The 26,276-nt window shown below is 46.2% G+C and overlaps 1 protein-coding gene across 13 annotated transcripts in view; it reads left to right on the plus strand.

The window, feature by feature from the left end:
* The window catches only part of afdna (afadin, adherens junction formation factor a), a 251,241-nt gene that overhangs the window by 139,251 nt on the left and 85,714 nt on the right, over positions 1–26,276 (plus strand). For all 13 annotated transcript variants that reach the window (XM_056295142.1, XM_056295145.1, XM_056295149.1 and 10 more), the window contains exons 17-21: positions 6,093–6,187; positions 8,494–8,759; positions 14,427–14,570; positions 20,723–20,921; positions 23,504–23,610. In XM_056295142.1, the coding sequence (XP_056151117.1) occupies positions 6,093–6,187; positions 8,494–8,759; positions 14,427–14,570; positions 20,723–20,921; positions 23,504–23,610 (811 nt within the window). The remainder of the gene's footprint in view (positions 1–6,092; positions 6,188–8,493; positions 8,760–14,426; positions 14,571–20,722; positions 20,922–23,503; positions 23,611–26,276) is intronic.

The following is a 26,276-nucleotide window of genomic DNA, read 5'->3' on the forward strand; positions in this document are numbered from 1 at the left end:
GCAGAAAAGGAGGTGGAGAAAGTGGAAAGAAGAGATTGGAAGTTGAGAAGGTCCTCTGGGAGTTTGCCTTTTCTCCATTTGTGCTCTGCCACTCTTAGGCTCTGTCTGTCAGTACATACTGAGTCAGTCAGCCAAGGGGCAGGTGGAGTTGGGCGTGCAGGCCTGGAGGTGAGGGGACAGAGATTGTCCAGAGAAGAGGAGATGGTAGAGAGAAGATCAGTAGCAGTGTCAGGGGATAGGAGAGAGAAAGATTCAGGTGTAGGGGGGATAGAGGTAACAGAGGAAGGAAGATCAGTGGCGGAGAGAGAGTGGAGGTGTCTACGGGTGGAAACAATGTGGGTAGGGGAAGGGGCTGAGGGGGGTGAAGAGAGGGAGAGAGATTAGGACATGAAATAGTGGTCAGAGAGCTGGAGGGGAGTCACAGAGAGATTTGAAATAGGACAGTGTCTAGTAAAGATAAGGTCCAGCTGTTTGCTGGCCTTGTGAGTAGGAGGAGAGGGTGAGAGGTGAAGGCCAAAGGAGGAGAGAGAAGAGGATCTAGTTTGTCAGTGTGGACGTTGAAGTCACTGAGAAGGATAAGTGTAGAGTCATCAACGGGGAAGTGCGAGACAAGTGTGTCAAGCTCCTCCAGAAACTCACCAAGGGGGACTGGTGGGCGGTACACAACCACAATGGTGAGTTTGACTGGATAAGAGACAGTAACAGCATGAAACTCAAAAGAGGGCGGAGAAAATTGTGGAGTGGAAACAAGAGAGTATTTCCATTTCAGGGAGATTAGCAGGCCAGTACCACCACCTCGCCTCCCAGCTCTGGGAGTGTGAGAAAAAAAGTACACATCAGGCAGAGCTGCGGGTGTGGTAATGTTTTCTGGCATGATCCAGGTCTCAGTTAGAGCAAGAAAGTTGAGGGATGCGTAGGATGCGTAGCCTGAGATAAGCTCAGCTTTCGGCACCGCAGACTGGCAATTCCAGAGCCCTCCCATCACCGCTTGCTCAACGTGCATGAAGAGAGTGGGATAGATGAGATTGGTTGGGTCACCGCGCCTAGGAGTGACCCAACGTCTATGCCAGCCCCGGGAAGAGGAAAGGACAGGAATGTGAAGGAAACACATAGTCTATACTAGGTACACAAAATACAGATGACTGACCGGATCTAAAAATAGCAGTTCGTGCTTGACGAAGTCTTGGCTTGAAAAAGTCGCGCTTGCCTTTGTTCAATCTAGCCTTCCTTCAATTTAGACCTGTTTGCCCTCAGCTTGTTTGCCTGACTATTCCAGGTAGCAGCAGTGATTTAAAGAACACTGATTGCTAATTGACTATCAGGAGTGCAGGCCACACCCTGGCCACTTAACACCCAATTGGCCAAAGAGGTACACTGAAAATAGGCCTATTGCCCAGAAACTGGTCACTTATGTAAAATTCTATCAAACCTTACACAATAGTATTAAAACTGCAAACAGCAAGTTACCAAGGAATATATTTATAATCTAAAAGGATACCTAAGTCAAAACAGCTAGGCAACAAGAAATATTTAAGGACACACTAGGTGAAAAAAAGCTACAGCTGGAATAAGTAACTAAGACAAGTAAGTAAATAGAATAAGACAGCTACAGCTAGAATAAGATCCCACCAGTTCCCACTAGGAACCAGCAGCAGATGTATAGAGAAAAGGACTAATACTCACGCAGCTGGAATAAGACTACTAGCAACTTGTTAAGCTAGAAAGATGATACTTACTCTATTCTAGATGAACCAGCAATTCAGAATCACTCCAGGAGTTACAATGCACACTGGATAAAACTCAGTCAGGCCAGACTTATAAATCTCTGTGATGTTCTGGCCTCACCCTGGCCACTTAACACCCAATTGGCCAAAGAGGTACACTGAAAATAGGCCTATTGCCTAGAAACTGGTCACTTATGTAAAACTATCAAACCTCACACAATACTATTAAAACTGCAAACGGCAAGATACCAAGGAATATATTTATAAGCTAAAAGGATAACTAAGTCAAAACAGCTAGGCAACAAGAAATATTTAAGGACACACTAGGTGAAAAAAAGCTACAGCTAGAGTAAGTAAATAAGACGAGTAAGTAAATAGAATAAGACAGCTACAGCTAGAATAAGATCCCACTAGGAACCAGCAGCAGATGTATAGACAAAAGGACTAATACTCAAGCAGCTAGAACAAGACTAGTAGTAGCAACTTGTTAAGCAAGAAAGATGATACTTACTCTATTCTAGATGAACCAGCAATTCAGAATCACTCCAGAAGTTAAGATGCACACTGGATTGAAACTGAACCATGCCAGACTTATAAATCCCTGTGATGTTCTGGCCACACCCTGGCCACTTAACACCCAATTGGCCAAAGAGGTACACTGAAAATAGGTCTATTGCCCAGAAACTGGTCACTTATGTAAATACACTACCGTTCAAAAGTTTGGGATCACCCAAACAATTTTGTGTTTTCCATGAAAAGTCACACTTATTCACCACCATATGTTGTGAAATGAATAGAAAATAGAGTCAAGACATTGACAAGGTTAGAAATAATGATTTGTATTTGAAATAAGATTTTTTTTACATCAAACTTTGCTTTCGTCAAAGAATCCTCCATTTGCAGCAATTACAGCATTGCAGACCTTTGGCATTCTAGCTGTTAATTTGTTGAGGTAATCTGGAGAAATTGCACCCCACGCTTCCAGAAGCAGCTCCCACAAGTTGGATTGGTTGGATGGGCACTTCTTTGAGCAGATTGAGTTTCTGGAGCATCACATTTGTGGGGTCAATTAAACGCTCAAAATGGCCAGAAAAAGAGAACTTTCATCTGAAACTCGACAGTCTATTCTTGTTCTTAGAAATGAAGGCTATTCCATGCGAGAAATTGCTAAGAAATTGAAGATTTCCTACACCGGTGTGTACTACTCCCTTCAGAGGACAGCACAAACAGGCTCTAACCAGAGTAGAAAAAGAAGTGGGAGGCCGCGTTGCACAACTGAGCAAGAAGATAAGTACATTAGAGTCTCTAGTTTGAGAAACAGACGCCTCACAGGTCCCCAACTGGCATCTTCATTAAATAGCACCTGTTAGAGCCTGTTTGTGCTGTCCTCTGAAGGGAGTAGTACACACCGGTGTAGGAAATCTTCAATTTCTTAGCAATTTCTCGCATGGAATAGCCTTCATTTCTAAGAACAAGAATAGACTGTCGAGTTTCAGATGAAAGTTCTCTTTTTCTGGCCATTTTGAGCATTTAATTGACCCCACAAATGTGATGCTCCAGAAACTCAATCTGCTCAAAGAAGTGCCCATCCAACCAATCCAACTTGTGGGAGCTGCTTCTGGAAGCGTGGGGTGCAATTTCTCCAGATTACCTCAACAAATTAACAGCTAGAATGCCAAAGGTCTGCAATGCTGTAATTGCTGCAAATGGAGGATTCTTTGACGAAAGCAAAGTTTGATGTAAAAAAAATCTTATTTCAAATACAAATCATTATTTCTAACCTTGTCAATGTCTTGACTCTATTTTCTATTCATTTCACAACATATGGTGGTGAATAAGTGTGACTTTTCATGGAAAACACAAAATTGTTTGGGTGATCCCAAACTTTTGAACGGTAGTGTATATATAGCGTTTTTTTCCCCAAAACTGTCAATGGCGTTGTTATACATGCTCAACTAATGAGGAGCGGAATATCAGTAGAGATGCAGGGGAAAAGTTTTAATACATTGCAGTACAGGCCTGTTTCGTGCGTCATGCACTCATCGGCTGCTAATGTGGTTCAGCAAAGAAAAACCTGTGAGTCATTTAACAACTTTGAGCTATAAAAAATATAGCTCAAAGCAATATATATTTGCTCCTGAATTGTTGAGCTCTTTTTTCTGCATCAAAGGTTTCATTACAACATCTTGTGGACACACACACACGCACACACACATATAGATATACACTCACCGGCCACTTTATTAGGCACACCTGTCCAACTGCTCGTTAACGCAAATTTCTAATCAGCCAATCACATGGCAGCAACTCAATGCATTTAGGCATGTAGACATGGTCAAGATGATCTGCTGCAGTTCAAACCGAGCATCAGAATGGGGGAAGAAAGGTGATTTAAGTGCCTTTGAACGTGGCATGGTTGTTGGTGCCAGACGGGCTGGTCTGAGTATTTCAGAAACTGCTGATCTACTGGGATTTTCACGCACAACCATCTCTAGGGTTTACAGAGAATGGTCCGAAAAAGAGAAAATATCCAGCGAGCGGCAGTTCTGTGGGCGAAAATGCCTTGTTGATGCCAGAGGTCAGAGGAGAATGGCCAGACTGGTTCGAGCTGATAGAAAGGCAACAGTAACTCAAATAACCACTCATTACAACTGAGGTATGCAGAAGAGCATCTCTGAACGCACAACACATCGAACCTTGAGGCAGATGGGCTACAGCAACAGAAGACCACACCGGTTGCCACTCCTGTCAGCTAAGAACAGGAAACTGAGGCTACAATTCGCACAGGCTCACCAAAATTGGACAATAGAAGATTGGAAAAACGTTGCCTGGTCTGATGAGCCTCGATTTCTGCTGCGACATTCGGATGGTAGGGTCAGAATTTGGCGTCAACAACATGACAGCATGGATCCATCCTGCCTTGTATCAACGGTTCAGGCTGGTGGTGGTGGTGTAATGGTGTGGGGGATATTTTCTTGGCACACTTTGGGCCCCTTAGTACCAACTGAGCATCGTGTCAACGCCACAGCCTACCTGAGTATTGCTGCTGACCATGTCCATCCCTTTATGACCACAGTGTTCCCATCTTCTGATGGCTACTTCCAGCAGGATAACGCGCCATGTCATAAAGCTCGAATCATCTCAGACTGGTTTCTTGAACATGACAATGAGTTCACTGTACTCAAATGGCCTCCACAGTCACCAGATCTCAATCCAACAGAGCACCTTTGGGATGTGGTGGACCGGGAGATTCGCATCATGGATGTGCAGCCGACAAATCTGCAGCAACTGCGTGATGCTATCATGTCAATATGGACCAAACTCTCTGAGGAATGTTTCCAGTACCTTGTTGAATCTATGCCACGAAGGATTAAGGCAGTTCTGAAGGCAAAAGGGGGTCCAACCCGGTACTAAGAAGGTGTACCTAATAAAGTGGCCAGTGAGTGTATATATATATATACACACACACACACACACACACACACCAGTTGTTTGAAATCCTATATATCAGGTACAAGTGCTGCGTTTACAAGTAAATGTACAAAAAAATAACTACATGAAAAGACAGAAGTAGTTTGAGTGACCCACATGGGATGCAGTACAGATGCTTCCCCACATGGAGCCTGTGCTCACAGCATCACTGATTAGAATGAGAGAGCTTCTGTTGCTGGAGACGCAGGATAGAAAACAGTGCAAGGTGTAGGCCGTGGGTCATTGTCACTGTGATTCCTAAAAAAAAGTGGATGTTGCTGTGACTAGTCATCCCGTGCAGCCAGTGTGGTGGTTGGCCATTCGTAAACTCTTCTTAAAGTTCAGCCACAGTAAAATGGAAATTGCATGTTAATCTGTATGAGTTTACTCTTATCTGACCAAAGCACCTGATGGAAGTGTCTGCTAAATCCGTTCCATGTAAACGTAACTGGCAAAATGCAAAACGTTTTAGGAGAATTTTAAATTCAGACTGAGTTCCACATCTTCACATACATGGCCTACCTGCATGCAGACGTAGGTTCTCTGAATAATCTGATTCAAGTGTTCACATGTGTATAGTGACACTCTTGTTTTCAGGGATGTACTTGAACGTTGGGTTAGGATACTCAGAAGATGTAGTCTGTGATTATCTGCATGTCAAATGGAAAACACATTTGGCCATATGAGCACCTGTAGGTGGCAGAAAGATACCAACATGTATTTATACACCATGGGGTTCATGTGACATGTGCTACAACTTGAGATGAGCTCTTCGTTCTGCCTGTCCACTGGTCAGCAGTTTTTGCCTTGAATAAGATTCTGTGTGTGTGTGTGTGTGTGTGTGTGTGTGTGTGTGTGTGTGTGTGTGTGTGTGTGTGTCTGTGTCTGTCCATCCAGGTACCTAGTCCACTGTCTTCAGGCTGATCTGAACAACTACATGCCTGCCTTTCTAGATGACCCCGAGGAGCATAACCCACAAAGACCTAAGATAGGTACGTATATGTACACACAAATATGTTGCCCATCCCTTTCTCTCACATCCATGCCCTCTTTCCAACAGGTTCCTCTCACATCCACTCCCTCTTTCCAACATGTTCCTCTCACATCCTCTCCCTCTTTCCAACATGTTCCTCTCACCACCACTCCCTCTTTCCGACATGTTCCTCTCACCACCACTCCCTCTTTCCAACATGTTCCTCTCACATCCTCTCTCTCTTTCCAACATGTTCCTCTCACATCCACTCCGTCTTTCCAACATGTTCCTCTCACATCCACTCCCTCTTTCCAACATGTTCCTCTCACCTCCACTCCCTCTTTCCAACATGTTCCTCTCACATCCTCTCCCTCTTTCCAACATGTTCCTCTCACATCCTCTCCCTCTTTCCAACATGTTCCTCTCACCACCACTCCCTCTTTCCGACATGTTCCTCTCACCACCACTCCCTCTTTCCAACATGTTCCTCTCACATCCTCTCTCTCTTTCCAACATGTTCCTCTCACATCCACTCCGTCTTTCCAACATGTTCCTCTCACATCCACTCCCTCTTTCCAACATGTTCCTCTCACCTCCACTCCCTCTTTCCAACATGTTCCTCTCACATCCTCTCCCTCTTTCCAACATGTTCCTCTCACATCCTCTCCCTCTTTCCAACATGTTCCTCTCACCACCACTCCCTCTTTCCGACATGTTCCTCTCACCACCACTCCCTTTCCAACATGTTCCTCTCACATCCTCTCTCTCTTTCCAACATGTTCCTCTCACATCCACTCCGTCTTTCCAACATGTTCCTCTCACATCCTCTCCCTCTTTCCAACATGTTCCTCTCACCACCACTCCCTCTTTCCGACATGTTCCTCTCACCACCACTCCCTCTTTCCAACATGTTCCTCTCACATCCTCTCTCTTTCCAACATGTTCCTCTCACATCCACTCCGTCTTTCCAACATGTTCCTCTCACATCCACTCCCTCTTTCCAACATGTTCCTCTCACCTCCACTCCCTCTTTCCAACATGTTCCTCTCACATCCTCTCCCTCTTTCCAACATGTTCCTCTCGGCTCCACTCCCTCTTTCCAACATGTTCCTCTCACATCCACTCCCTCTTTCCAACATGTTCCTCTCACCTCCACTCCCTCTTTCCAACATGTTCCTCTCACCTCCACTACCTCTTTCCAACATGTTCCTCTCACATCCACTCCCTCTTTCCAACATGTTCCTCTCACCTCCACTCCCTCTTTCCAACATGTTCCTCTCACAACCTGAGCTCATGAGCAACATGTTGGTGACCATTGTCCACTTTGTGGTTGTCATTATGAAGACAAGAGGAACAAGCAGAATCTGTGTAATGGTACCGTGAAAGGGTTGTATGCTCTAGGTTTGGAAGAACCCACTGCGTCCAGTAGAGGGAGCAGTGCAGCTCCTGTAGAGCCCTGCTTACTAGAGTAGGTATCGAATAGAGATGGAGTGGACGTCGTCATTGATAAAATAATTGTCAGTGAGGCATCTGGATAGCGTAGCGGTCTATTCCGTTGCCTACCAAAACGGGAATCCCGGTTCGAATCCCTGTGTTGCCTCCAGCTTGGTCACGCGTCCGTACAGACACAATTGGCTGTGTCTGCGGGTGGGAAGCCGGTTGTGGGTATGTGTCCTGGTCGCTGCACTAATGCCTCCTCTGGTCAGTTGGGGCACCTGTTTTTTTGGGGGGGGGGGACTGGGGGGAATAGTGTGGTGATCCTCCCATGCGCTACGTCCCCCTGGTGAAACTCCTCACTGTCAGGTGAAAAGAAGCGGTTGGTGACTCCACGTGTATTAGAGGAGACATGTGGTAGTTAGTCTGCAGCCCTCCCTGGATCAGCAGAGGGGGTGGAGCAATGACTGGGATGGTTCGAAAGAGTGGTATAATTGGCTGGATACAATTGAGGAGAAAAAGGAGGGGGAAAATTTGTCAGTGAACATTCCCCGACCACAATTAAACACCAATCTCTGTGCCAGTTGCCACAATGCCAACTGGCAAAAGAAGGTTCTGCAGAGGGTGTGTTCATGTCAGATAATATTGCTCGGGCATGTTCAGATCCATAACACAAGGGGCTGGCAGGGGAAAGGGAGGGATATGTCTGACCAGATTTGGTTGGCCCCCAAATAAAAGCACTATGTAGGATGGATTTCTGATATGTATTAGAATAGACAAACAATTTTGGCACATAGAGCATGCAACATAAAAATTATCCTCTCTCTCCAACCATATATTCCTGCATGTCCAAAGCATAACCCACAAGACACACTCTCTCCCTGTCTCCAGAGGACGTCCTCCACACCCTGACAGGAGCCATGTCTCTCCTGCGACGCTGTCGAGTCAACGCAGCTCTGACCATCCAGCTCTTCTCCCAGCTCTTTCATTTTATCAACATGTGGTTGTTCAACAAGCTGGTGACCGAGGCCGATTCAGGGCTCTGCTCCCACTACTGGGGAGCCATCCTCAGGCAGCAGCTCAGCCACATCGAGGCCTGGGCAGAAAAACAGGGCCTGGAGCTTGCAGCTGATTGTCATCTCAGTCGTATCGTACAGGTAGGAGCATAGGGGGGTACTGGAGTGTTCATTTGTACTGCTTCGTTATATTCCGCTTTGAAAGATGAATAGGGTCTGAAGCTGGCCCACAGCCATGTCCTGAAGGAATCCATTTCTTTTAAATAACGTGAACTATACATGTAGTGAGTGTCTTGATGCATGCTCAATAACCCAGGCAAGGAGGTCACAGAAATATGAGTCAGTTCACCTGGACACAGCGTTTATTGAGAGAAAGGTTTCATCATCATCTAAGTGACCTCCTCAGTCTCACCTGACTGCAGGTGCCCCCACCCTTATAAACAATACAGTGACTGCAGGTGTCCCCACCCTTAGAAACAATACAGTGGCTGCAGGTGTCCCCACCCTTATAAACAATACAGTGACTGCTGGTGTCCCCACCCTTATAAACAATACAGTGGCTGCAGGTGTCCCCACCCTTATAAACAATACAGTGGCTGCAGGTGTCCCCACCCTTATAAACAATACAGTGACTGCAGGTGTCCCCACCCTTATAAACAATACAGTGACTGCAGGTGTCCCCACCCTTATAAACAATACAGTGAGTGCAGGTGTCCCCACCCTTATAAACAATACAGTGACTGCAGGTGTCCCACCCTTATAAACAATACACAGTGACTGCAGGTGTCCCCACCCTTATAAACAATACGGTGACTGCAGGTGTCTCCACCCTTATAAACAATACAGTGGCTGCAGGTGTCCCCACCCTTATAAACAATACAGTGGCTGCAGGTGTCCCCACCCTTATAAACAATACAGTGACTGCAGGTGTCCCACCCTTATAAACAATACAGTGGCTGCAGGTGTCCCCACCCTTATAAACAATACAGTGACTGCAGGTGTCCCACCCTTATAAACAATACAGTGACTGCAGGTGTCCCCACCCTTATAAACAATATGGTGACTGCAGGTGTCTCCACCCTTATAAACAATACAGTGGCTGCAGGTGTCCCCACCCTTATAAACAATACAGTGGCTGCAGGTGTCCCCACCCTTATAAACAATACAGTGACTGCAGGTGTCCCACCCTTATAAACAATACAGTGGCTGCAGGTGTCCCCACCCTTATAAACAATACAGTGGCTGCAGGTGTCCCCACCCTTATAAACAATACAGTGGCTGCAGGTGCCTCCACCCTTATAAACAATACAGTGGCTGCAGGTGTCCCCACCCTAGACTTACAGTGGCCATGTGTACTCCTCACAGAAGATTGGGGAATAGTTGGAAAAAACAAGTGGGTCTGTGTCACAATGGAGGTGGCTCAAGTTCTTTTGCGCCCCAGTGCAATTTCAGGACAGACGACCGACAACAGGTATTTCTTGAGGTAGCAGTTTATTTAAGGAAAAAAGTAGAAAACAATTTAAAAGAATTGTCCATTGAAATACGTCCATAAAAATAGTGTGTTTTGTGATTTTCCTATAGGCTACAAAACATTCCAAACAGTGTCTCTAGATCCGTAGTCCAAAAGGTTCCTATAATGCAATACTGCAAGGATTCCTATATTCCATGTAGGCTACTCATCCCAATTTTGTCAGTCTGAGGCATCTGGTCTCCTCTTCAGGGAGCGCCTTCTCGTTCGTTGGATTAGTCGTCCCTCGTCGGGTGGATGCGGGATTCCGGGTAGGCGGCTGCGACAGCCAACCGTGGCCGCACTCGTTCTGTGTCAAGGTCCTGCTTGGTCTCCTCATTTAAAGGAGTCTCTCAATTTACTACACCTGGGCACAATCAAGAAAATCGGGAAAAGGCATGCAGGGCGTTACTCCGTTCATGGGGAGAAGGCGTATCATTGGTTGAACGTCAATCTGCGAAACACGTGAGAGGAAAAGGCAGACTTTGTCACCAAGTGACATCTGCTCCTGAAGCTGTGTCTTCAGTCCACATACTTCACATACAGGGGGCAGTACTATAGACAGAGGCATGGGTGTGCTATGGGTTCCCCAGTCTCACCTGTAGTGGCCAACTTGTATAGGGAGGAAGAGGAGAAGAGGCTCTGATGTCCTATCCAGGGACACCACCTAGCCATTGGTTCAGATGTGTGGACGACACCTGGGTTAAAATTAAATCTCAGCATGTAGCAGAATTCACCAACCACATGAACTCTGTGGACACCACATCAAGTCCACCACGGAGGATGTGGAACATGACAGGGTAGTCTTCTTACAATGAAATTGCAGTTGGTAATGGGGGACATTTGATTGTTGGTGTTTACCGTAAACCAACACATACTGACCAGTACTTAAGGTTTGACTCTCATCATCCTCTGGAGCACAAACTAGGAGTCACCGGGACACTGGACCACCGAGCTGACAACGTCCCCACCCACACAGCAGCCGGGGAAGGGGAGAAACCCCACATTAAACAGGCCCTGGTTAAGTGTGGTGTGGTTATCCTAACTGGGCGTTTGTCAAAGCCAGGAGGACGCCCAAACAGTGGAATCTTGGGACATCATCAAGATGGCACCACAGATGGTAGCCTTGGTTCTGCGCTCTCTTGTACTTTTTCAGTTTTTGTTTATGTGTTTAGTTTCCAGCGCCAACTCACTGATCGCATATAGCAGGGAAGAACTTGGAAGCTTCCAGCTGTCCACTGGACAGGCTGAACAGGCTTTTTTACCGACGTTAACTGAATGTTTTAACGAAGGTCTTGCTGAGCTTTTGGCTCTGTGCAGGCTCCAGCGGACATGCCGAAGGGGTAAACGAGCTGGCGCGCTCGTTAAGCTGCGACGGCGGGGATTTAGAACCGCACTCCAGTCAATCCACCTGGCGAATGTCTGCTCTCTGGCCCACAAGATGGACGAACTGCTACTCTTAAATGGAAAGTAATTCGGACTTTTCCAGATCTGCCACCTCACTGAAACCTGGCTTAGTGAGCATATCACGGACAGTGCACTTCATCTGCTGCAGTTCCAACTCCCCCGAGCGGTCCGCGAAATGGAGCTATCGGGAAAAACACGGGGTGGTGGCATATGCTTCTACATAAGCTGAGGTTGGTGTGCGGATGTCACAGTGTTGACGAAATCATGCAGCCCTCATTTAGAGACCTTTTTCATCAACTGTAAACCATTGTGTTCATCGTGGGAATCTCCATCATTTATTCTGGCCGGTGTCTGTAACCCACCCCAGGCCTGTGTTCCAGTGTCTGTACCCAGGCCTGTGTTCAAGAGGCTGGCTGATGATCTGAATGGATTCTACTGCAGGTTTGATAAGCGCACTTTCACACCCCTCCCCAGCCACAACACACAACCAACTGCACCCCTGACCAACCGACCCCCCCCCCCCACACACACACACACACACACACACATACACTCAGGATCGGTGTTGAGGACGTGCACCAGCTCTTCCAGAGACAGAAGACCAGGAAGGCACCGGGCCCAGATGGCATGTCACCCTCCTGTGTTAAAGTCTGTGCTGAGTTGTTCTCAAGGTCATTTGAAAGGTCGCATATACGTCTTGCAACTGGATCATTGGACAGAGGAACAGTCTCATCAAACATAGCTGCCACCATATCTAAAGCCGCGGGAAGTATGAGCTCCTCTGCTGTTGTGTGTGGTTTCTTGCACTGTGTGTGTGACTTTGTGTGGCGCCATGAGTGCTTTGTTGTTCACTGATGCAGCTTTTACAAAGCCATGTCCTTGCTGACGATATGCACCAAGTCTTCTCTGGAAGAACTCGAGTGGCTTATTGTCGTGACTGGGGTGTAGTGTCTCCTTCATGTGTTTGGTCTCATACTACCAGCTGCCAGAGTTTTCATACATACACTACACACTGGTCTCTCCTCACCTCCCACCACATTCACTGTGAACCCAAGAGCAAGGCAGGCTTCGTCATATTGTCTTAACTTGGTCTTTGGTTGATTACCATCAGCTAAGCACTTTTTCTTGTTTGTCTCGCAAGCATCGCCTGTCTCTCTTTTGTCCCTGTCAAATACCTCTCCATCCTGTCAATGATGTCTCTATCCTGTCAACCTGCACACTTTCTGTCTCATGAAAGGCCGTCTCATGATTGACAGCATGTTAAAATAAGACTGTTATGGGTCATTTGATTGATAATTTATTAAATATGCAATGTAAACATGTAAGAGTGGAAGAGGGGTACTTTAACACGTGATAGAGCTTGTTTGCAGTGTATTTATGGTATTTAAAGTAAGTATAGTTTTGTTTTGTTTTTTTATCTGTTCTCAGTTCACCCGCTTGCAAATCAATAATCCTGCGGACAATGGATTCTGTCTCCAGAGTTTTGGATAAACAGAAGGTGTTTAACTTCCTGCCAAGTTGTCGGTACACAACATAGTTGTTGTGACACTGTATCGTGAGGGCCCAGACAGACCAAGCCAACTAGTGGCGATGAAGGCTGACTGTTGCGTCGCCTCACGTCACCTGCCCACTGATCCAAAAAGCATCACTTGAACACACCGCAAAGACTACAGCCTCCGGCCAGCTTGCATGTAGGTTCTGCACTGACCTGCTAAGCTTAACAGCCCATTAGAGTGAGCTCTCTTACCAGCGGGCCCCGCCGAGTCAGCATGCTGAATCTGCCGAAAAGCTGCCAACAGGGCTCCGACGGGTCCAACTAGTGCCGACGGTGCAGGACACACCGCAAAAACTAGCGTCACAGATGCTCACTGATTTAGCCTGGTGTGTCAGGGCTGTAAGGATGGGGATACCAGTTGAGACAGAAGAAGTCACTCATACGAGAGATGAAACCTTTCTCTCAATAAACGTGTCCACATGAACTGATTCAACTTTCTGTGATCAATGTATTTAGTCTATTCAAAGTATGTCTTCACTTTTTGCACGCTTTGTGTTGTAGATTTAATTTTCAGTGGCTTAAATTGCCATTTTTGCGCATCAATCTACACTCAATAACCCACAATGAGAAAGTGAAAACGTGTTTAGAAATGTTTGCAAATATATTTAAAAATCAAAAACTGAAATCTCTTACTTGTGTAAGTATTCAGATCCTTAATTCAGCACTTTGTAGAAGTCGCTTTGGCAGCAGTTACAGCGGCGAGTCTTCTTGGGTAAGTCTCTACAAGATTTGCACACCTGGATTTGGGCAGTTGATCCAATTCTTCCTGACAGAGCCTCTCAAGCTCCGTCAGAGTGGATGGGAAGCATCTGTGAACTGCCATCTTCAGGTCTCTCCACAGATGTTCTTTGGCATTTAAGTCTGGGCTTTGGCTGGGCCACTCAAGGACAGTCAGACTTGTCCCAAAGCCACTCCAGTGTTGTCTTGGCTGTATGCTTCAGGTTATTGTCGTGCTGAAAGGTGACCCATCACCACAGTCTGAGGTTGCATGCACTCTGGAGCAGGTTTTCCTCTCTGTATATGGCTGCCTTCATCCTTCCCTCAATTTTGACCAGTCTCCCTGTCCCTGCAACTGAGTTTGTGTGATTTTGTGTTATTGAGTGTCGATAAGGGGCAAAAATGGCCATTTTATCCATTCAAAACTAAATCTGCAACACAATGGCGTGCAAAAAGTGAAGGGTTCTGAATACTTTCTAAAGCCACTGTACAAGTACTTTTCATATTCTGTTGAATTCACTGCTAAAATATTTTTCATTGCATGTACTTTAAAATGGGTACCATTTGAAGAGTCATCTAATGGTATTTGTGTTGTACCAACCTCCTTTGCTTCCTTTTTTAGGCCACCACCCTGCTGACCATGGATAAATATTCTATGCAGGATGTCCAGAACATCCAAAACACCTGTTTCAAACTCAACTCCCTTCAGCTCAACGCCCTCATGACCAACTACCACTGTGCTCCTGATGAGCCTTACATACCGCCTGTAAGACTCACGCACACGAAGACATGCATGTTGACATGTGTTGTTCATATTGGTCACATACACACACGTGTGCACACGCCAACCTTAAATGTTGTCTGGCAGGTGACAATCCATATCCAGCTGCAGTGCCTCTTGTCAAGCCCAGTGCTCAGCTATGGCTTGTTGTAGGTGAACGATCTGAGGGGATCATTATTATGGCTAAAAGGCCTTCACTTAACTTTGTAACCATGTTTGATATATAACCATATTAACCTCATATTTCATCAAAACAGAGACCTCATGTTAGCACTAACTAGGGCTGTCACAATTATTACATAATCGCCTGATCGCAATTATTTGACCTGACCACGATCTACTACTGCTACTACTACTTTCAGCTGCTCCCATTAGGGGGCGCCACAGCGGATCATCGTTTCCATCTCTTCCTGTCCTCTGCATCTTCCTCTGTCACACCAGCCACCTGCATGTCCTCCCTCACCACATCCATAAACCTCCTCTTTGGCCTTCCTCTTCTCCTCTTCCCTGGCAGCTCCATATTCAGCATCCTTCTCCCAATATACCCAGCATCTCTCCTCCACACATGTCCAAGCCATCTCAATCTTGTCTCTCTTGCTTTGTCTGCAAACCGTCCAACCTGAGCTGTCCCTCTAATATACTCGTTCCTAATCCTGTCCTTCTTCATCACTCCCAGTGAAAATCTTACCATCTTCATCTCTGCCACCTGCAATCATTCTGCATCATGTCTAGAATAGTTTCCATTCATTTGTATAAGAACAGCTGGATGACAGAAACAGAAATGTCATATTTCCATCACTACTGCCACCTTGTTCTCCACCGTTTGTTGTTGGACCGGCGCCCTTTTAATGATGTCATCTTGTTGCCCCCCTGGCACATGAGTGGTGAATTAGCGCCAACAAACTGTTTATCTTGAGACGCTTATTCTATAATGTTCTATAATATTCTACAGTATTCTATAATCTATAATAATCTATCATATTCTAAAGTCTATAATATTCTATCATATTCTATCATATTCTATAATCTATCATATTCTATAATCTATCATTCTATAATATTCTATAATATTCTGTAATCTATAATATTCTATCCTATTCTACAGTATTCTATAATGTTCTGTAATCTATAATATTCTATCCTATTCTACAGTATTCTATAATGTTCTGGAATCTATAATATCCTATCCTATTCTACAGTATTCTATAATGTTCTGTAATATCCTACAGTGTTCTATAATATTCTATGATATTGGACGAGCATGTGTTGACGTCAACATCATGGACGTAGTTGCAGTGCCGAACACCACAGCGGCGCTGTGGGCACATGTTGGTTTTAAGCCAGATGAAACAGGAGAGCCCGATAACCTGGAGGAGGCCATTTGTCGGATTTGCAGCAAAAGCGTGGCGGTCAACAGCGCTACTACCACACATTTAAAAAACCATCTACGGATCCACCACCCCACCCAATTCGCCGAACTTGGAAAGACAGATGGCTCAGAATATAGGGCAGTTGGCCAAGTACAATTGGGAAGAAAAGGGGGAGAAAAGCCAAACAAAAAAAAGACAATTAAATTATTAATCACAATTATTTGTATGACAATTTATCATCAACACTATAATGTCATGGTGGTGACAGCCTTGGTTAGCACCAGTGTTTCTGTCAATGAAATGTTGATGCCCTTTTCTTTCATGGTTCAAAAACTACTACTACTTTCGGCTGCTCCCGTTAGGGGTCGCCCCAGCGGATCATCCGTTTCCATTTCTTCCTGTCTTCTGCGTCTTCCTCTGTCACACCAGCCACCTGCATGTCTTCCCTCACCACATCCATAAACCTCCTCTTTGGCCTTCCTCTTCTCCTCTTCCCTGGCAGCTCCATATTCAGCATCCTTCTCCCAATATACCCAGCATCTCTCCTCCACACATGTCCAAGCCATCTCAATCTTGCCTCTCTTGCTTTGTCTCCAAACCGTCCAACCTGAGCGGTCCCTCTAATATAATCGTTCCTAATCCTGTCCTTCTTTGTTACTCCCAGTGAAAATCTTAGCATCTTCAACTCCGCCACCTCCAGCTCCGCCTCCTGTCTTTTCGTCAGTGCCAATGTCTCCAAACCATATAACATAGCTGGTCTCACAACCATCTTGTAAACCTTCCCTTTAACTCTTGCTGGTACCCTTCTGTCACACATCACTCCTGACACACTTCTCCACCCTGCCTGCACTCTCTTCTTCACCTCTCTCCTGCACTCCCCGTTACTTTGGACAGTTGACCCCAAGTATTTAAACTCAAATGCCTTTGTCACCTCCACTCCTTGCATCCTGACCATTCCACTGTCCTCCCTCTCATTCACGCATAGGTATTCCGTCTTGCTCCTACTGACTTTCATTCCTCTTCTCTCCAGTGCATACCTCCACCTCTCCAGGCTCTCCTCAACCTGCACCCTACTCTCGCTACAGATCACAATGTCATCCGCGAACATCATCGTCCATGGAGACTCCTGCCTGATCTTGTCCGTCAACCTGTCCATCACCATTGCAAACAAGAAAGGGCTCAGAGCCGATCCTTGATGTAATCCCACCTCCACCTTGAACCCATCTGTCATTCCAACCTTGCACACCTCACCATTGTCACACTTCCCTCATACGTATCCTGCACCACCCCTACATACTTCTCTGCAACTGCTGACTTCCTCATACAATACCACACCTCCTCTCTCGGCACTCTGTCATAAGCTTTCTCTAAATCTACAAAGACACAATGCAACTCTTTCTGGCCTTCTCTATACTTCTCCATCAACATTCTCAAAGCAAACATCACATCTGTGGTGCTCTTTCGTGGCATGAAACCATACTGCTGCTCGCTGATCATCACCTCTTCTCTTAACCTAGCTTCCAAATCTTCATGCTGTGGCTGATCAACTTCATACCTCTGTAGTTGCTACAGTTCTGCACATCGCCCTTGTTCTTGAAAATCGGTACCAGTATGCTTCTTCTCCACTCCTCAGGCATCCTCTCACTTTCCAGGATTGTGTTAAACAATCTAGTTAAAAACTCCACTGCCATCTCTCCTAAACATCTCCATGCCTCCACAGGTATGTCATCAGGACCAACTGCCTTTCCACTCTTCATCCTCTTCATAGCTGCCCTCACTTCCTCCTTGTTAATCCACTGAACTTCCTGATTCACTATCTCTACATCATCCAACCTGCTCTCTCTCTCTCATTTTCTTCATGTATCAGCCCCTCAAAGTATTCCTTCCTCCTTCTCAGCACACTCTCCTCGCTTGTCAGCACATTTCCATCTCTATCCTTGATCGCCCTAACTTGCTGCACATCCTTTGCAGCTCGGTCTCTCTGTCTAGCCAATCGGTACAAGTCCTTTTCTCCTTCCTTAGTGTCTAATCTGTCATACAACTCACCATACGCCTTTTCCTTTACCTTTGCCACCTCTCTCTTTGCTTTACGCTGCATCTCCTTGTACTCCTGTCTACTTTCTTCATCTCTCTGACTATCTCACTTCTTCTTTGCCAACCTTTTCCTCTGTATAATTTGCTGTACTTCCTCACTCCACCACCAAGTCTCCTTGTCTTCCTTCCTCTGTCCTGATGACACACCAAGTACCTTCCTAGCTGTCTCCCTCACTATTTCTGCAGTGGTTTTCCAGCCATCTGGCAACTCTTCACTACCACCCAGTGCCTGTCTTACCTCCTGCCTGAACTCCACACAACAGTCTTCCTTCTTCAACTTCCACCATTTGATCTTCGGCTGTGTCTTCACTCGCTTCCTCTTCTTGGTCTCCAAAGTCATCCTACAGACCACCATCCGATGCTGCCTGGCTACGTTCTCCCCTGTCACCACCTTGCAGTCTCCAATCCCTTTTAGATGGCGCCTTCTACATAAGATATAGTCCACCTGTGTGCACTTTCCTCCACTCTTGTATGTCACCCTGTGTTCCTCCCTCTTCTTGAAATATGTATTCACCACAGCCATTTCCATCCTTTTCGCAAAATCGACCACCATCTGTCCTTCCACATTTCTCTTCTTGACTCCATACCTTCCCATCACCTCCTCATCACCTCTGTTCCCTTCACCAACATGTCCATTGAAGTCCGCTCCAATCACCACTCTCTCCTCCTTGGGTACCCTCTCCACCATGTCGTCCAACTCACTCCAGAATTCTTCTTTTTCATCCATCTCACACCCAACTTGTGGGGCATATGCGCTGCGCTGATAACATTCAGCAATAAACCTTCAATTTCCAGCTTCATACTCATCACTCTGTCTGACACTCTCTTCACCTCCAACACGCTCTTGACATACTCTTCCTTCAGAATTACCCCTACCCCATTACTCCTCCCATTCACACCATGGTAGAAGAGTTTGAACCCACCTCCGATACTCCTGGCCTTACTCCCCTTCCACCTGGTCTCTTGCACACACAGTATGCCTACCTTTCTTCTCTCCATCATGTCAGCCAGCTCTCTCCCTTTACCAGTCATAGTGCCATCATTCAAAGTTCCAACTCTCACCTCCACATGTCTACCCTTCCTCCTCTCTAGCTGCCTCTAGACATGCCTTCCCCCTCTCCTTCTCCTTCGCCCAACAGTAGCATAGTTCCCACCGACACCCTGCTGGTTAACAGTACCGGTGGCGGTCGTTGGTAACCCGGGCCTCGACCGATCCGGTATGTAAGTCTTATTTATGATCCGCATATTTGATTTGGCAAAGATTTTACGCTGGATGCCCTTCCTGACGCAAACCTCCCCATTTGTCCGGGCTTGGGACCGGCGCTAAGGATGCACTGGCTTGTGCATCCTCAGTGGCTGGGTTTTTCATGGTTCAAAAACAATATTAATTAATAGTTCCTTGAAAAAAAAAGTACAATGGAGTCTTCCTTGAATTAGCCTTGACAAAATAAGACACAAGAAAATGCCAGTATGGCCATCTAAATTCTCCAGATCACAAGGCAGTCAGGCACCACTTCCAGAAGTGTCTCCGTGTTATCCAGTTAAGTACAAGCGTCATTTGTGCAGAATCCTGGCTTGTTAGTGAGTCCTGTCATGGGCGAGAGGTGTGTTTTGCAGTGAGTCGCTCCCGGTGCTGGCATGCCACGTGCCCATGAACAGGGTCGAACTCAACTCAGTTCAAGCTCAGATCAGCTGCTGATGTTATAGTTATGGAAGAGTCGGGAGAAAATACCTTAACTGGTATCCCCATGATAACAGAAAGCTTTAGCACCAAGTCGTGGCAAAAACCTCTGTTAAAACTAGGCTAAAATGAAAATCAAGTTCCACTGACTGGAACCTAACTAAAACTAGGTAAAATCAATGACCAAAACGACACTAAAAACAATTTCAGATTTCAGGAAAAGACAAAATTCCAGCCAAACTTAACTCTGAGTAGCACTGAGCCAGAGTTGACCGGTCTGTCCACTCACATGTCGGCCTCAGAGTAAACACTGCGTCTGGGCTATCAGTCTGACACCACATAACATGGCTAGATTACATTTCTCTTGGATTGCATTTCTCTTGGATCACATTTGCTACAGCTGAAACGAAACACTTGTTTTGTGTGTTAGATATTTAATAATTGGGGCGTCCGGGTGGCGTGGCAGTCTATTCTGTTGCCTACCAACACAGGGATCTCCAGTTTGAATCCCCGTGTTACCTCCCGCTTGGTCAAGCGTCCCTACAGACACAATTGGCTGTGTCCGCGGGTGGGAAGCGGATGTGTGTGTGTGTCCTGGTCGCTGCCCTAGCGCTTCCTCTGGTCTGTTGGGGCGCCTGTTCGGGGGGGGGGGGGGTGTAGCGTGATCCTCACTGTCAGGTGAAAAGAAGCGGCTGGTGACTCCACATGTATGGGAGGAGGCATGTGGTAGTCTGCAGCCCTCCCCAGATCGGCAGTGGGGGTGGGGCAGAGACCGGGACGGCTCGGAGGAGTGGGGTAATTGGCCAAGTACAATTGGGGAGAAAAAGAGGTGAAAAAACAAAAAAGATATTTAATCATGTAGATTTGTTCATTGTTCATTTGGAAACCAGCCTTTTTGTTATTGAACCAAATGTCTGGACTCCTCTCCCAGCAGCAAAGCGGCATGGCTACCAACACTTCCTGTTGCTTGACCCTTGGCCTTGTGTGTTTAGGAGCTGATAGACCACGTGGTAGCACTAGCGGAGAACACAGCAGACGAGCTGGCGAGGAGTGACGGGAGGGAGGTGCAGCTGGAGGAGGACCCGGACCTCCAGCTGCCTTTCTTGTTGCCTGAGGACGGGTACTCTTGTGATGTGGTCCGCAACATCCCAAATGGCTTCCAGGAGTTTCTGGAGCCCTTGGTGCAGAGAGGTAAGGTTACACAGCGACATGGAGTAAGCAACATCCTTTGGGCTGCCTCCTCTTTCTATGAAAGAGCGGTATTACATACTGCATACTGACCGAGCTAATCCAGGTGAAGGTTATCCCTTACCTCAAGCTTCCACACACACACACACACACACACACACACACACACACACACACACACACACACACACGTGTGTGTAGAAAGGCTGCGGTGTGGCTGGACAGTCTCTTAAGAGTCCCTCAGTAGGGATGTGAATCCCTGCCCACTGCCATGAGACTGTCAAACAGCTATTATTCTGAGTGCGCAGGTGACATATGGAGGAGGGCTGACATGGTGTTGTTCACTGAGACACACAACGTGTTTATAGGGTATTGGTATATTAGACTATTGGTCTGGGCGGCACGGTTGCCTCACAACAAGAAGTTCCTGGGTTCGAGCCCCGGGGTGGTCCAACCTTTGGGGTCGTCCTGGGTCGTCCTCTGTGTGGAGTTTGCATGTTTTCCCTATGTCTGCATGGGTTTCCTCCCACAGTCCAAAGACATGTAAGTCAGGTGACTCACCGTACTAAATTGTCCCTAGGTATGAATGTGTGTGTGTGTGTGTGTGTGTGTGGGCCCTGTGTGATGGCCTGGCGACCTGTCCAAGGTGTCTCCCCGCCTGCCGTCCAATGACTGCTGGGATAGGCTGCAGCATCCCCGCCACCTGAGAGCAGGATAAGCGGGTGGGGTGATGGATGGATGGATGGAGTATTGATCTGCCAACTTGTTTTGTTTTATGTCTGTGTGCCAGTCCATCCAGAATAAGCTGGTTTGACTGGCTGATGTGAGTCCGCTGCAGCATAGTTTGCGAGAGAGGTAAGAGATGTAGGCTGCCGCTGTTCACTGTGTTTAGTGAAGGAAGGGAGAGAATGTGGGAGAAGGTCATTCAAGCTGTCACACAGAAAGAGGGGACAGATTAGCTATGCAGTAGCCCGCTCTCTCTAGCTGTGTCTGCTGCGTCCTGGGGGCCCAGGGACCACAGCCCTGCTCGGAGCTGCACCCGAGAGGAAACACCGAGGCGGTCTGGCAGTGGCCTCACCTCGCGTCCACTGTGCAGTGTTTTTGTCTGCATTTGTGTCGTCGTGTGGAGTGTGGGGGAGGTGTGTCAAAGGTGTCTGGCTGGGAGAGCTGGCGCTGGATTGGCTGAGGGAACCTGGTCTGTTGCGTCTGGTGGGCCCAAGGACCTCAGCCTTGACTGGAGCTGCGCCTGAAGAGGAAACACTGAGGGTGGTGTGACGTGACGTGGAAGCAGGGAAGGCTAAGCTAACTGCTAGTCCATGTGGACCCCCAGCTCTGACAGTCATCCTGGCTGGCGTTGGTTCTCTAACTGCTAGTCCATGCGGATCGCCAGCGCCGACAGTCATCCTGGCTGGCGTTGGTTCTGTAAATGCTAGTCCATGCGGATCGCCAGCGCCGACAGTCATCCTGGCTGGCGTTGGTTCTCTAACTGCTAGTCCATGCGGATCGCCAGCGCCGACAGTCATCCTGGCTGGCGTTGGTTCTGTCACTGCTAGTCCATGTGGACCGGCAGCTCCGACAGTCATCCTGGCTGGCGTTGGTTCTCTAACTGCTAGTCCATGTGGACCACCAGCTCTGACAGTCATCCTGGCTGGCGTTGGTTCTGTAATTGCTAGTCCATGTGGACCACCAGCTCCGACAGTCATCCTGGCTGGCATTGGTTCTGTAACTACTAATCCATGTGGACCGGCAGCTCCGACAGTCATCCTGGCTGGCGTTGGTTCTCTAACTGCTAGTCCATGTGGACCACCAGCTCTGACAGTCATCCTGGCTGGCGTTGGTTCTGTAATTGCTAGTCCATGTGGACCACCAGCTCCGACAGTCATCCTGGCTGGCATTGGTTCTGTAACTACTAATCCATGTGGACCGGCAGCACCGACAGTCATCCTGGCTGGCGTTGGTTCTCTAACTGCTAGTCCATGCGGACCGGCAGCACCGACAGTCATCCTGGCTGGCATTGGTTCTGTAACTGCTAGTCCATGTGGACTGGCAGCGCCGACAGTCATCCTGGCTGGCATTGGTTCTGTAACTGCTAGTCCATGCGGACCGCCAGCTCCGACAGTGATCCTGGCTGGCGTTGGTTCTGTAACTGCTAGTCCATGTGGACCGGCAGCTCCGACAGTCATCCTGGCTGGCGTTGGTTCTCCTGGACAGAGGAATGTTTGGACCGTGTTGCAGTGAATAGACTGTGTTGATAACAGTTTATGTGTAGTTGTTGTTTCCCTTTGTGTGTTCTCTCTCTCTTTGTTTTTGTGTGTTTGTGGTGGTGTGGTGCTTGGGGATGTTGGATGTGTGTGTCTGTGTTGCACTGCTGTGAGCTGGGGGAAACGAAATGCTCTTTCGTCGTGTATGCTTGCAAGTACATGACAGAAATCCCAACAGGCTGCTGCTTCTCTCATAGCTGTTTGTAACCATACACATCTAACCCGTGTAACGCAGTATGTCCGCCTCCATCACAGCTTTAATGTAAGTAGTACAGTGTGTAGTATAGTGCAGACAACTAGCATGTGTGTTGTGTCTTGCTGCAGGTTTCTGTCGTCTGATATCCCACCCCCGTGCCGCTGGTACCTGGACCATTCACTTTGAAGGAGCTGACTGTGATAGCCACTTCTGTGCCGCTGACAGCTCGGACATGGTAGGTTCACTGAAGCATTCTGTTTTAAATAACATGTTATATATTGTTAATATATATTATAATGATATATATTATTTATATAGTATATAAATGATATCGGTAGTAATTAAGCTATATCACACAACAGGGAGGGAGTGCTGTTGTGCTGAATATCTATCGGCACAGCTGTGATGTGGTCGTGGGTACTGGGCCGAAGATAATCCCGGTATAACCGCACTCCCTCCCTCTCTCGTGTGACATTGCTTTCATAGAAGAGCTCTACAGTCGCCATTTATTAGTTAACAGTAAGACAACAGATTAGGATTTGTTTGTTTATTTAATCATTTATTTAGCTCCGCCAACAAATAGTTTCACAACTGCGCTCCTGAACTTGGACCGTTGCCAGGCAACCTGAACGCAAACATTTTCCTGCACAGCTTGCTACTTTGTATAGGTCTACACACGTTACTGCTGGCCAGCTACTTTGTATCATGTACATGACGTTTCCATTCATATTTTAACTCAAATGTTATTTGTGGAAATACATCCATCTTTGCCGTGCAAGTTGGTTACAATCTGATATTGATAACAAGCCTTAATGTAGCCTAATTAATGGTTCTTAATAGAACACTTGTGTGGCGGAGTGATACATATAGTGAAAAGTGCTGTTATACTGGATATCAGCACTCATGGACTGCCTCTTGTCACATCAAATGACTTGGTTGGAAATCACTGTTGTGTAAATTGTCAGTTATCATTGTTGACCTACGAGTTCCGTATCGGTGCATCCCTGTCTGCAACATGTGTGTAGAGATAAGGATGAAGAGGAGGAAGCCTGGTTAAGGGATCACTGCAGTGCTCTGCAGAACATACACCATATACTCTGACTGCAGTACATACACCATATACTCTGCAGTACACCACACTGACTCCAATACATACATCATATACTCTGCAGTACATACACCATATACTCTGACTGCAATACATACACCATATACTCTGCAGTACACCACACTGACTCCAACACATACATCATATACTCTGCAGTACATACACCATATACTCTGACTGCAGTACATACACCATATACTCTGCAGTACACCACACTGACTCCAATACATACATCATATACTCTGCAGTACATACACCATATACTCTGACTGCAGTACATACACCATATACTCTGCAGTACACCACACTGACTCCAACACATACATCATATACTCTGCAGTACATACACCATATACTCTGACTGCAGTACATACATCATATACTCTGCAGTACATAAATCATATACTCTGTAGTACATACATCATATACTCTGACTGCAATACATACACCATATACTCTGACTCCAGTACGTACATCATATTATCTGCAGTACATAATCATATACACTGCAGTACATACATCATATACTCTGTAGTACATACACCATATACTCAGTAGTATATACATCATATACTCTGCAGTACATACACCATATACTCTGTAGTACATACATAATATACTCTGCAGTACATACATCATGTACTCTGTAGTAAATACATCATATACTCTGCAGTACATACATCATGTACTCTGTAGTACATGCATGATATACTCTGCAGTACATACATCATGTACTCTGTAGTACATGCATCATATACTCTGCAGTACAATCATATACTCTGTAGTACATACATCATATACTCTGCAGTACATTCATCATATACTCTGCAGTACATACATCATGTACTCTGCAGTACATACATCATGTACTCTGACTGCAGTACATACATCATGTACTCTGACTGTGGTACATACATCATGTACTCTGACTGCAGTACATACATCATATACTCTGCAGTACATATATCATGTACTCTGACTGCAGTACATACATCATATACTCTGCAGTACATACATCATGTACTCTGCAGTACATAGATCATGTACTCTGACTGCAGTACATACATCATATACTCTGCAGTACATACATCATGCACTCTGACTGTAGTACATACATCATATACTCTGCAGTACATACATCAAGTACTCTGACTGCAGTACATACATCATGTACTCTGCAGTACATACATCATGTACTCTGACTGCAGTACATACATCATATACTCTGCAGTACATACATCATGTACTCTGACTGCAGTACATACATCATATACTCTGCAGTACATACATCATGTACTCTGACTGCAGTACATACATCATGTACTCTGACTGCAGTACATACATCATATACTCTGCAGTACATACATCATGTACTCTGACTGCAGTACATACATCATGTACTCTGACTGCAGTACATACATCATATACTCTGCAGTACATACATCATGTACTCTGACTGCAGTACATACATCATGTACTCTGACTGCAGTACATACATCATATACTCTGCAGTACATACATCATGTGCTCTGACTGCAGTACATACATCATGTACTCTGACTGCAGTACATACATCATATACTCTGCAGTACATACACCATATACTCTGACTGCAGTACATACATCATATACTCTGCAGTACATAAATCATATACTCTGTAGTACATACATCATATACTCTGACTGCAATACATACACCATATACTCTGACTCCAGTACGTACATCATATTCTCTGCAGTACATAATCATATACACTGCAGTACATACACCATATACTCTGTAGTACATACAC

The sequence above is a fragment of the Lampris incognitus genome, chromosome 15, assembly GCF_029633865.1.
Source record: "Lampris incognitus isolate fLamInc1 chromosome 15, fLamInc1.hap2, whole genome shotgun sequence".
Taxonomy (NCBI): Eukaryota; Metazoa; Chordata; class Actinopteri; order Lampriformes; family Lampridae; genus Lampris; species Lampris incognitus.